Source organism: Cervus elaphus, chromosome 11 (genome assembly GCF_910594005.1).
Source record: "Cervus elaphus chromosome 11, mCerEla1.1, whole genome shotgun sequence".
NCBI lineage: Eukaryota > Metazoa > Chordata > Mammalia > Artiodactyla > Cervidae > Cervus > Cervus elaphus.
In genome coordinates this window covers 100,394,672-100,406,984 of record NC_057825.1, presented here as the reverse complement: position 1 = coordinate 100,406,984, position 12,313 = coordinate 100,394,672, and the positions used below count along the sequence as shown (strand labels likewise).

At 51.0% G+C, this 12,313-nt stretch overlaps 1 protein-coding gene across 4 annotated transcripts in view; it reads left to right on the top strand.

Annotated features, from left to right (window-relative positions):
* The window catches only part of KCNIP3 (potassium voltage-gated channel interacting protein 3), a 92,324-nt gene that overhangs the window by 50,906 nt on the left and 29,105 nt on the right, over window positions 1–12,313 (top strand). Inside the window, exon 1 of one of the 4 annotated variants that reach the window (XM_043918732.1) lies at window positions 11,382–11,841. The exons of 2 other annotated variants lie outside the window; for them this stretch is intronic. In XM_043918732.1, the coding sequence (XP_043774667.1) occupies window positions 11,739–11,841 (103 nt within the window). In that variant the 5' untranslated portion in view covers window positions 11,382–11,738. Of the gene's footprint in view, window positions 1–11,381; window positions 11,842–12,313 lie in introns of those variants that run through there. One more of the 4 variants, XM_043918733.1, reaches the window with a different exon arrangement.

The following is a 12,313-nucleotide window of genomic DNA, read 5'->3' as shown; positions in this document are numbered from 1 at the left end:
TTCCTCCTAGAGTACTTTGGAAAAAAAGTACTTTGGAATTCCACTGTATTCTGGCTTCTGTGGTTTTTGTTGCAAAATCTGCCGTCGTTTGTACTCATTCTTCCCCACCCACTGGATGTCTTTTTTCATCTGGATGCCTTTAAAGTTTTCTCTCTACTGTTGGTTTTCAGCAGTTTGACCATGACATGCCTAACTGTGGTTTTCTTTGTATTTATTCTGCCTGGGTTTTGTTGACCTTGTTGAAAGGGTGGTGTGATAGCTTTCATCAGTTTGGGGAAATTTTCTGCCATTATTTCTTCAGATTTTAATTCTGTCCCTTTTTCTCTCTCCTCTTATTTTGGGACTCTGCTTATACATTTGTTAGTCTTTTTCAACTTTGTCCTTTGCCCACATCTTCCTTATATTCTTTCCAGTTTTTTTCCCATTCATTTTTAGTTCAGTCACGTTTACTCTAATCATTGTTACAGTTGTATTTAATCCATCATTTTACTACTTGTTTCTAAGTGACACTTTTTTATTCTCTTACTCCTTTACTGCCACCTGGCGTGGAAAACAAATTTCTTTTAGTGTACCATTTAAATTCCTCTGTTGATTTTCGAAACTATTTGAGTTACTTGCTTAGTGGATCTTCTAGGGATTACAGTATACATTTTAATTTATCACAGTTTACCTCAGAGTAATATTAAATTAGTTTCAATAAAATGTAAAAACTTTCCTCCAATGTTTTCTTTTTCTCTCTTCTTTTTTTATCATCACATATGTTATATCCATATATTGTTATAAGCCAGAACATACAGTGTTGTAATTATTGGTTTATGCAAACTTATATCTTTTAAAGAACTTAAGAGTAGAAATTTTTAAAAATATATTTATACAATATTTTAAATTTATCCACATAATTACTATTTCTGGCACACTTTGTTTCCTTCTGTGGATTTGAATTATTTTCTTTCAATGTGAAGGACTTTCTTATGTATTTCTCATTAGGCAGTTCTCATAGTAATGAATCCTCTTCGTTTATCTGCGAAAGTCTTTATCTCCATTTTTGAAAGTTGAAAAGTGAAAGTCGCTCAGTCGTGTCTGACTCTTTGCAACCCCATGGACTGTAGTTCGCCAGGCTCCTTTGTCCATGGAATTCTCCAGGCAAGAATGCTGGAATGGGTAGCCAGCCGTTCCCTTCTCTATGGGATCTTCCCCACCCAGGGATCAAATCCTGGTCTCCTGCATTGCAGGCAGATTCCTTACCATCTGACCCACCAGGAAAGCCCTTTTGAAGGGTAGTTTTTGCTAAATGAAGAATTCTTGGATGGTAATTTATGTTTTCTTTCAGCACCTTAACTATGTCATTCCACTGCTTTCCGAGCCCCCATTTTTAAAAAGCTTATTTTGTGTCAGGGTAGTAGACACAACTTAGCAACTGAACAACAACAATAGCCAATTAACAATGTGGTGATAGTTTCAGGTGAACAATGAAGGGATTCAGCCATACATACACATGTATCCATTCTCCCCCGAACTCCTACCACCTACCACCCAAGTAGGTAACACTGAGCAGAGTTCCCTGTGCTATATGGTAGGTCATTGCTGGTTATTCATTTGAAGTGTAGCAGTGTGTACATGTTCATCCCAAACTCCCTAACTATCCCTTCCTCCCAGCCTCCATAATTTTGATGGGAAATCAGCTTAAACTCATATTGTCATCTGTATATGATGTGTCCATTTTCTCTTGCTGCTTCTGAGATTTTTTCTTTGTACTCCATTTGACAATGATGTGTATAGGTGCGAATATCTTCATGAGTATATTTTGGATTATTTGCGCTTCTTGGATCCATAGATTTATGTTTTCCGTTAAACTGGGGAACTTCAGGCTATTATTTCTCCAACTATTTTTTCTGCTCCTTTCTCCAATTCTTCTGGGACTCTCATCACACATATGTTGGTATGTTTAATATTTGTCCACAAGTATCTGAGACTCTTCATTTTTCTTTATGTTCTTTTGTTTTAGTAATTCCTATTCATATGTCTTCAATGTTACTGATTGTTCTGCCAGGTCAAATCTGCTAGTGAACCCCTCTAATGAATTTTAAATTTCAGTTACTTGACTTTTAATTCTCCAGAATTTCCATCTGGTTCTTTTATATTTTCTTTCACTTTATTGAGATTCTCCATCCAGTAAGTCATCAGTCATATTTTCCTTCAATTTTTAAAATAGGGTTTCCTTACATTCTTTGAATATATTTTAATAACTACTTTGAAGTCTTTGTCTGCTAAATCTGGCATCCTATGATGCTCAGAGACAGTTTCTTCCTCTTTTTTATCATGTTATTTATTTATCTTTGACCGTGCTGGGTCTCCATTACTACAGGGGCGTTTCTCTAATTGAGGCGAGCAGGGGCTGCTCTCTAGTTGCGGTGCTCGGGCTTCTCGTTGCAGAACATGGGCTCTAGGGCACTTGGACTTCAGTAGTTGTGACACTTGCGTTCAGTAGTTGCGGATTCCAGGCTCAAGAGCTGTGGCGCATGGGCTTAGCTGCTCCGTGGCATGTGGGATCCTCCTAGATCAAGGATCAAACCCATGTCTCCTGGATTGGCAGATGGATTCTTTACCACTGAGCCACCAGGGAAGCCCAGAGACGGTTACTTTTGCCTGTTTTGGTTTTTTCCCCCTGAATGTGAGCTGTATTTTCTTGTTTCCTGGTACGACTTTTCACTTTCTGTTGAATACTGAGCCATGTGCAGCTGTTTAGCAGATGGGATCGGCTTCTATGGGTCCCCTGTGTTGTCAGGGTTGGAGGCAGTGAGAGGCAGATGTGGATTCCAATTTCTTCTCACCTTCACTTCATGTCCAGTTTTGTTTTTTTTTTTCCCTGTCTTCTGGAACTGCTGACATACAGCAACTTCAAGCATAGTCAGAGGGACCGCCTTCCATAGACTTCTTCCTCAGCTGCCACTGTTGTGTAAGGACTCATTCTTATAATTAACCCCTTATTCCATATCACTGATGGTGGCTCTGCTTCCCTTACCAAACCCTAACTGACACGAGATCCCAATTCTCTGTTAAAATTTAAACTTCATCTTTTCATTCATCTCATCCATTTCTTTTTCCATTTATAAAAATATTAATTACAGTTATTTTGAAGTTCTTATCTGCTAACCCTGGGCCTCTCAGGTGGCATGAGTGGTTAAAAAAAAAAAAAAAAAAACCCACCTGCCAACGAAGGAGATGTAAGAAGCGTGGGTTTGATCACTGGGTTGGGAGGATCCCCTGGAGAGGGCATAGCAACCCACTCCAGTGTTCTTGCCTGGAGAATCCCATGGACAGAGGAGCCTGGTGGGCTGCAGCCCCTGGGGTCGCAGGGTCAGACGTGACTGAAGCAGCTGAGCGCTCACGCACATCTGCTAACCCCAGCATCTGGGTCACCTCTGCGTTCTGTTTCTGTTAACTCCATGATCGGCCACCTTTTCCTTCTTATGTTTAGCAATCTTTCATTGCAGGGCGAACACTGTAAATGAGATGCTGTGGATCCTCTGGATTAGTTTCTCTTCCCGTAAAGCGTGTTAAGCTTTGTGTTGGCAGGCAGTTAAATTCCTAGCAAATCACACTAACTCTGTCAAAGCTTACTTTTTGGCTTTGTTGAGGCAGGTCTGTTTCAGCTTTTCTCCTTATTTATAGAGTGTAGCTGTTTTCTTAAGGTACGGTCTTAATTCTGAAGTGTGGCTTTCGTGATCTCAAAGGAAAGCACAGGGTTTCACCAGTGTCCTCCCTTTTGGCTGGGTGTGAACCTCAGTATTTCCTTGGAGCTGTGTGACCTCTGAAATCTCTGATCAGCAATCAGGCTTCCCAGCAGCTATTTTCGGCAAGTCCTCTTGAAGTTCCCTGTTCGTGCACAACCTGAACTAAGGACCAGGGGACAGTTTCATATAGATTTTGGGGGCTGATCCTTCACTGTGGCTTCTTCCTTTCCAGATCCCTGCCCTCCTTAAATCACGGCCACTTAAGCATTTCTGAACTCTGATTTCTTTTTCCTCTACCCAGTGTGACCACCAGTGCTGGGAGGTTTTACTGCACTTTTTCAGCATTTTGGAAAAACATGATCAGATGAAATGAATGTGGGAATCATTTAAAGTGATTCTGTCTCTCAAGGACCATTATCCTGTGTTAATTGCTGTCCAATGCCCGCATAGAGTTGTTTTACATTTTTTTCCCAGTTGTTTTCCGTGGTAAGAGAGAGCTGATGCCAGCTATTCCATTATGATTGGGACTTCCTTTTCTGCTCTCAAGGGAGTTGAGTGATATAGTGGCATTTGTATGGTTAAAAACACAGACGTATTCAAGCTCACCCATATTCCTCCTTGGCCTCTGAGCATCATTAGGATGTGCAACAAATCCTTTTTTTGTAATAACAATAGAAGCTACAGCCCTCAAATGGGCAAAGGACACTGTTCTAAGTGTTTTACATGTACTTATTTTACCCTCAACACTCACTTGATATAGATATCACCATTCCCACTTATGGTTGCAGGAACTGAATCAATTGAGGCTAAGTTACTTGCCTAAGATCACATGGCTAATAAGTGGAGAAGCCACGATTTGAACCGATGCAGCCTGACTTTGAACTATGGTGCTGAAGATGACTCTTGAGAGTCTCTTGGACAGTAAGGAGATCAAACCAGTCCATCCTAAAGGAAATCAACCCTGAACATTCATTGGAAGGACTGATGCTGAAGCTGAAGCTCCAATACTTTGGCCACCTGATGTTGCAACTAAGACCCAGTCAAATAAATAAGTAAATAAAAAAATAAAATATTTAAAAAAAGAAGAAGAAGAAGCCGATTCCTTTGCAAAAGGAATCGGCACCATCCACAGGGTGAGGGCTCAATAAATACTTACATCATTGACTTATCTAAGCCCCACCCATGGAGAGGCCTATCAGTAGGGGTCGATGAGACACAATCTGAAGCCTTTTTAAAACTCTGCATTGGAGGAAATTGATTCTCTTTATTTAATATCTCTTTACTCAGCAGGCAGATGGGTAAGACCTTGGACCTTGGGCCTAGGTACCGTAAACAGGTTTTTGTGCAGACAATGTTGTTTGTTTGCCTCAATGTACTCCTTACCTTCTCCCTGTTTAGAAAGGGCTACTCACTGTCTTAAGGCTTCTGCAGCAGTCTTTGCTACACTGGTGTTCTCACTCCTCTTGCTAGCAACTGGTTTAGGGATGGCATGTGAAACAAATCCAGCCAATGAAACATGAGGGATTGTCCCTGCTATAAATAAGAGACATAGGAAGAGATGGTCCCTTCTTATTTTCCAGGATATGCCAGGGTGTGATGTCTGGAACTGTGCATCCATCTTGTGATCATGAGGTCAGTCTACTGTGAATAAGACAGACACTCTGTGGCTTGCAGTGTAGGTAGATACAAGAAACCAGATCTTTAAAGGTACTGTTGAATCTGAACTGACTGTCCCTGGAGCCAGCCTCCTACTGGACTTCCCGTACGTGACATGATAGAGTTCCTTGTGGTTTAAGCTAATGAATGGAGGTTTTCTGTTACCTGTGGCCATAAATCTCTCACATTTCATCTGAAGTTGGGCTGGGACAGAGATTATGTGAATAGGTTCTGTGTGGTCCCATGGGTCTGTTCGATTGGAGGGCTTGGGCAATGAAATAAGGCAATACTGGACCCCTTTCTGTCACTCCCTAGGTGGTCCTGGCTCTGAGAAAGCAGCTCCTTCAAGAACAAGGTCCCTCATGTGTGGCTCAGAATGCTTTCACATCCATCAGCTTGTCAGATGCTCACAGCTCACAGTGTGACAGGCGGGTAAATGTCACTAAGTGACCCCATCTTGCAAGAAGGAAAGGAAGGCTCGGAGAGGTGTAATGCCTTGGCCAAGTCTGCCGACAGGTCAGGGTTGCAAATAGGGACTTGGCCCTGGTTCACATGACCAGCCTCAGCCGAATGTAGAGACTAACAAGGGGGAGGAGGCCAGGAAAGTCACCTCTGTAGATAGGACATTAGGCTGAGACCCAAAGAATGACTAGGGTGGGTGAAGAGGAGGAGGAGGGCGGGCACTATGGCTGAGGGAAGCCCGCACAGTGACCTGGGGAGGGAGAGGCCTGGCAGCTGAGGGCATGGGTGGGGTCCTGTGAGCAGAGGAGAGGTGGAGGAGCCTGACCGTGCGGGTCTAGAGGGATAAGGTGCTGCTGGGTTACAATCGCTGGCTCTGAGAACTTCCCTGGTGGTTCGATGGTTGAGAATCTGCCTTCACATGCAGGAACGCGGGTCTGATCCCTGGCTGGGGAACTAAGATTCCCAGAAGGCTGTACACTGTGGCTAGGACCCAATGCAGCCAAATAAACAAATTTTTTTTTTTTTTTAAATCACAGGCTGTGGAGCTGACTGCTTGGATTCAAATCCTAACACTGTGGTTTATCAGCTGTGTGCCCTTCAACAAAGCATTAACCACTCTGTGCTTTAATGTCTTGTCAAGAGATCGGAATCTGTGAGGAATAAGGGAGACTAATCTGTGAGCTATACTGAAGCACCTCGTAATAGTGAGTGCTCAGAAGATGCCAGCAGCTCTCATGGGGCTTGTTAGGGATTTTGATCTTTGGTCTGTGAGTCATGGAGAATTCAATCATCAGGACCATCTTGGTCGCAAGGGACAGCAACCCAGCTCACATCGGTTTAAGCAACAATAGGGGGATTTATCGGCTCCTCTCACTGGAATAAATAGGTTTGGATGTGCCATCAGGGACAGCTGGATCCAGGCACACAACACCGTCAATGGGACTCAATCTCCTTCTCTCCACCCTTGGCTCTATTTTCTCATGAAGGGGCTACATTCTCAGGGTTGCTGTCCTCACGTGGTGGCAGGCTGGCCAACTATCTGTCATAGTAAGAGACAGAGCTTCTCTCTTGTCCCAGGGCCAGTCCCATGGAGGTCTCTCATCACCCTGGCCCCTGTGGTGCCCATCCCTGGGCCAGTCGCACGGCACTTAAGCAGAATTATGGAGTTGGAAAGAAGAGTCATTGCCGATGGACCAGTCATGTCCCCAAACCTCTGAATTTCTGGCCTGAGGCCAGGAGCTTCCTACACTGGCCAGAAATCAGGGTGCTGCTACCAAATCAGACGGAGAAATATGGAGCAGGTTGAGTCAGAGAGTCACTGAGGTTTCAAGCAAGAGAAGGACCTGATGTTCACCTTGAGATGATCGCTCTGGCTGCTGGACGGAGACAGGAGGACGGGGGGAGGTGGGGGGGCTTGCAGGGCGGTGTCGGGGGTCCAGGAGGAGCAGAGATGGAGGAGAAGGAGGCCGCTGCCTGCGCTGAGTGACAAACAGGAGTGGGGCAGGGGTGGGGACAGGCAGAACCCAGTCTAAGAGCCAGGGTTTGGGCCTGAGCAGCCGTGACAGCCTCAAGCCGTGAGCTTGAGGAGGGACTGGTTTGGGGTGAGACTGCGTGATCAGCTTTGCCTGCACTGCATTTCAGGAGCCCTGGGACATCACAGGGAGGAATCTTAGAGGCATTTCTTTGGCTGTGGAATTCCACTCCTGGGCATTCTCGTTCGGCTGTTATGAAATATGAGAAGGATGACTAAATTGCATGGTGCCCGTTCTGCCCAATAGAATGTACTAGAACCAAGGAAGGCCTGCCGTCCAGGGAGTTGGGACAGGAACAACTTGCTGGGCTGTTTGCAGGAAATGGGTCTCTTAAACAGCATGTGTCCGTCCCAATTTCTCCCTTAAGAGCTGAAAGACCTCTCGAAATCCTTGGGCAGCTAGGTGGTCAGGAACAGTAAGCAGGCAGCACCCAGTGAACGCTGGCCAAGCTGACAGGGTCTGCACTCACAGGAGTGGGCAGGGCAGCTGGTGAGAAAAGAGGACCAGGATCATGGGAAGTGTGGGGGCTGACAGCCAGCACGCAGCACGGAAGGGGTGGCCCAGGCAGCAGAGGCCTTGGGGCTCAAAGGAGACGGCGCTCATGCCGGGGGTTAGTGCAGGGCTCCAGGGTGGCTTCCTGGTGGTAGAACTGGTGTGGCATCAAAAATATTCCAGGCACCTACTGTACAGCACAGGGAACCCTGCTTAATGTCACGTGGCAGCCTGGATAGGAGGGGAGTTTGAGGGAGAATGGATGCATGTATATGTATGGCTGAGTCCCTTTGCTGTCCAGCGGAAACTTTCGCAACATTGTTAATTGGCTATACTCCAAATTAGAAGTTAAAAAAATATTCCAGGCCAAAGGAAGACTATGACCTCAGGTGCGAGGTGCAAGCCTAGGTTTAGAGGGTACCCCACCCAGCCCCAAGGCAGCTGGGTCTCTGAAACATTCTAAATTAGATCAGTCCTTCTGGGGCCTCCCATACCACCTGCAAGGTCTCTAGTGAGGGTTCAGCCATCCCCACCTCGCCCGCCTTCCCCCGTCTCCTGAGGAAGAGCCAGCAGCCCCTGGAGTCCGACCTCTGCGGCCACCCTCAGCCCCCTGCCCTGCAGAGATTTCTGTGTCTGCACTCCTCCCCTGAGCCTGGCCCTCCCCTAAAGCAGAGAGCGGGCATCAGGCAGCACAGCCAACACCCAACTTGCTTCCTGCCCCCTGAGGCCTTTAGGGGGTGAGGAGGGGTGAATGAGTGCCAGGGCAAATGCCCCCCTGGGAGGGGAGCCAGAGGCAGCTGGAAAAGGCCAGGCCTGGCCTGGCCCTTCATGGGTGTGGCGAGGATGTACAGGACTTGGAGGGTTGTCTGCCAGCTCCCCCTCCGGGTCCTGGGCAAGTGGGCTGTGAGAGTGCGGCCAGTGCAGCCTCAGTGGGCCCGGGTCGGTCCCCAAGCTGGCAGGCCCCAGGCTCGTGAGCGAGCAGGGCAGCCAGCTTCCCATCCATTAGGCCCCTGGCCTGGGCTGCTAATGCCAAGCAAGCGGACATTCTCCTCTCAGCCCTGGTACCCACTTAGGCGTCGTTAATATTTTACGCTGCATAGCCAGGGATCGATGTCTGGTTTCTAGCTCGGTGTTTATGGGTAGTCACTGAAGCTGTCATGGGGGAGGTGTTTGGGAGCACCAGGGGAAACTGAGGCAAGAAGCAGAGTTGGGGCAGCTCAGGAGGAACCCCACTCACCCCAAGATGGTTGCTCTCTTCTCTGCCCCCTGCCCTCCATCTATCTTAGGTCTGGCACCCTGCTCGGAGAACATGGGCCATCAGAGCCTGTGACAGATGCCAGTCCTTGTATTATTCAATTCTTTACAAGCCCCTGTAGGGTCTGGATCATCACCACCACCACCCCTTTTATGAATGCATGTGAGAGTCCTTAGTCACTCAGTCAACTCTTTGCCACCCCATGGACTGTAGCCTGCCAGGCTCCTCTGACCATGGAATGCTCCAGGCAAGAATATTGGAGTGGGTTGCCATTTCCTTCTCCAGGAGACCTCTCCCACCTAGGGACTGAACCCACATCTCCTACATTGCAGGCGTTTTCTTCACTGTCTGAGCCACCACGGAAACCCCTTTTATGGATGAGGAATAGGCTTGAGGAGGTTTCATGCCGCTGGGCTCTTAACCAGGCTATTGAGTGAGGACTGGCAAACTAGCTGGGAAACAGGCTAGACTTTGCTCAGCACTGAAGTGTGTAAATTAGATGGCAGAAGGCTTTTTAACCTTTCTAGATTATTACACACAAGCAACTCGTGGGTTCCAACAGAACCACTTAGACCTCTTGCTTTTGGTCAGTGGAGACTCACCACATGCCCACTTAAGTGGAGTTAAACGCTGCGGATTTACAGTTCTTTAAAAATATCTCCAATAACTCAGTCTTTTACCCACGTGTGTTAAACAGTGAGGTTGAACTGCACAGAGAGAAAAGAGAGACGCCAGGCCTTTCTCTGCGTCAGCTTCCACCGGAAGCAGTGCCCTGTCCCAGGACAACATCTGCTCTGGAACTCAGCAGGCCTGGGGTGCACCTGTATCCCCTTCCATAATCCACCCTCTAGGTCTCAGTGTTTCCACCTGTAAAGTGGGAGAAGAGGAATGCCCATTGGGGGAGCCCGTAAGGATTACAAGTGAACCTAAAGGCTCGGCTCGCCTGCAGCTCCAGCAGGGCCCTCGGCTGTGCCCGCGGCGGTTTTCCGCCACGCCACATCCCTCTGCACTTGGGGCGCAGTACACGCTCAGTATTTGTTGAATGGAAGAGCAGGTAGCAGGGCTCCCTAAGTGGAAGCCGCTATTGTTCATGCGTTAGGGCCAAACAGGGTTTACTTTCCCGGGCGTGGTCCGGGGCTGGATTTCCCACTGCACTAAGAAACCCGAGAACAGGAGAACTTACTGTTCACAGCAGCCCACCGCGGCCGCGCTCCGAGTCCTGGGTCGGTGAGCGCACCGCGCCCTCAGCGCCCGCCGGAGGGCAGCAGAGAGTCACGGCTTCGGCCCCCAAGTCCCGGAGTTTGGGGCTAGGAGGATTCCGGGCTCCGCCCTGCCACGCCCCCACCTCTCCCCTTTCTTTCTCCTTCCTTGCGCGGCTTTCCTTTCCCACTCTGTGTCCCCGGGCAGGAAGAAAGCGATACACAAACGATTTAGCACTCCCTCTAACTGCCCGCACGTAGCACTTGACATCCGCTCGGCTCTTTCCCACAGCCGGAAAGGCAGGCACCAGCCCCTCTTTGTGGACGAGGAGGAGGAGGCTGCAAGTCCCTGACTCGACCAAGGTCACGCAGCAAAGTCAGGACTTGAACTCAGCTTCGTAGACTCTAATGCCAAAGCCCAACTCCCTCCTAAAGCCTCGAGCGCATGAACTCGAGAACTTTGGGTACCAACTTTTCCATTTTTTTGCACGGAAGCCAGACCAGGGCCAAGTTCAATCTCCGGCCGTGGACTGATGGTTGTGGGAAATACCCTGGGGCGAGAGGGCTTCCCGGCTTCTCCGAAGGCCAGCTGTGTCCTGGCCCGCCGGGCGAAGAGCGGCGGTGGCCAGGCTCCGCGCCCCTCCATCGGGGCCCCGACTCCCCCGGGGGTGGCGCTGCGGCTCCCTTCCGGCCCCGGCCTCCTCCCCTGCCACACGGCCCCACCCCGCACGAGCGAGTCTGTAAAACCGCGGACCGCTCGGCCACGCGGGGCCTGGCTGGGTAGCGCTGGCTCTGCGCCAGGCACCGTCTGCGGGCTGGCCCGTGCGGGGCGGGGCCACCTCCCTCCGCCCCTTCCCGGTCTGGCGCGCGCGGTGTGTGTGGCGGGGTGGGAGGGGGGGCCTGCCGGGGACTCCTCCCCTGGTGGTCGCCGCGCCTAGGCCAATGAGCGCGCGGGGATCCGCGATGGAGGCTGGGGCGACCGGGAGCGCCGGGGACCCCCGCCGCCGCCGCCGCGCCCCCGTGCCCCGGAGCCCTTGGGTCTGGAGAGGGGCCGAAGGAGGCGCGGCGCCCGCTCTGGGCATGGAGGCGCCTCTGGCCAGAGCGGGCCACGCGAGCTGCGCTCCGCGCCGCCGCCGCGCCTCGAAGTTTGCCGGCTGACTCGGAAAGTTGCGCTCCGGCTCTGTCGCCGCTCCGCATCCGACCTCCGGGCCGGCCCCAGCTCGCCGCCGCCGCCGCCGCCGCCGCCCTCCGCGGGGCCCCGGCCCCGCCGCCGCCCGCAGCCCCGCCTGCCGGGGGCATGTGAGCCGCGGTCTCCCCTAGAGGCCGGGCGGGCTGCACCGGCCCCGGTGCCTCCGGAGGCAGCGTGAGGGCGAGGGGCACGCCCCGGCCCCAGGCAGCAGGGGCCGCCATGGGCATCCAGGGCATGGAGCTGTGCGCCATGGCCGTGGTGGTACTGCTGTTCATCGCCGTCCTCAAGCAGTTCGGCATCCTGGAGCCCATGTCCATGGAAGGTAACGCGTGGCCTCCCGCCCCTTGGCGGCCCTGCGCCGGGGGCCGGCGGTCAGAGGGGAGAGAGCAGCACTTGCGCTCCGGGGTGCGGGTGCCCAGGTCCACCCGGCGAGGGGCGGCCCTCGGGGACGCTGTGCTCTGCGGCCCTGCCCGCCTCGGCCACCGCCCCCTCCTGGCTCCGGAGGGCTGGTCTGGATCTAAGGGCGCATAGAGGGCTCAGACTCTGAAAAGCCCCAGAGGGGGTGCAGCCGCGGTCTTCGAGATGAGATGGGTGTAAGCGAGATCCCGGGAGAAGCCTTGAGCTGGCATCCCCGGCTGTCCTAGGCCCGCCGGTCCGAGCCGCCCCCGGTGAGCTTGGCGCCCGGCGGTGGGAGGTGGCAGAGGGTGAAGATAGCAGGGACGACCCTCAGCCCAGGGCGTGTAACTGCAGCAGCGAGTAACACAAAACCTCTGTCTCGTGATGAGGCCGGCCCT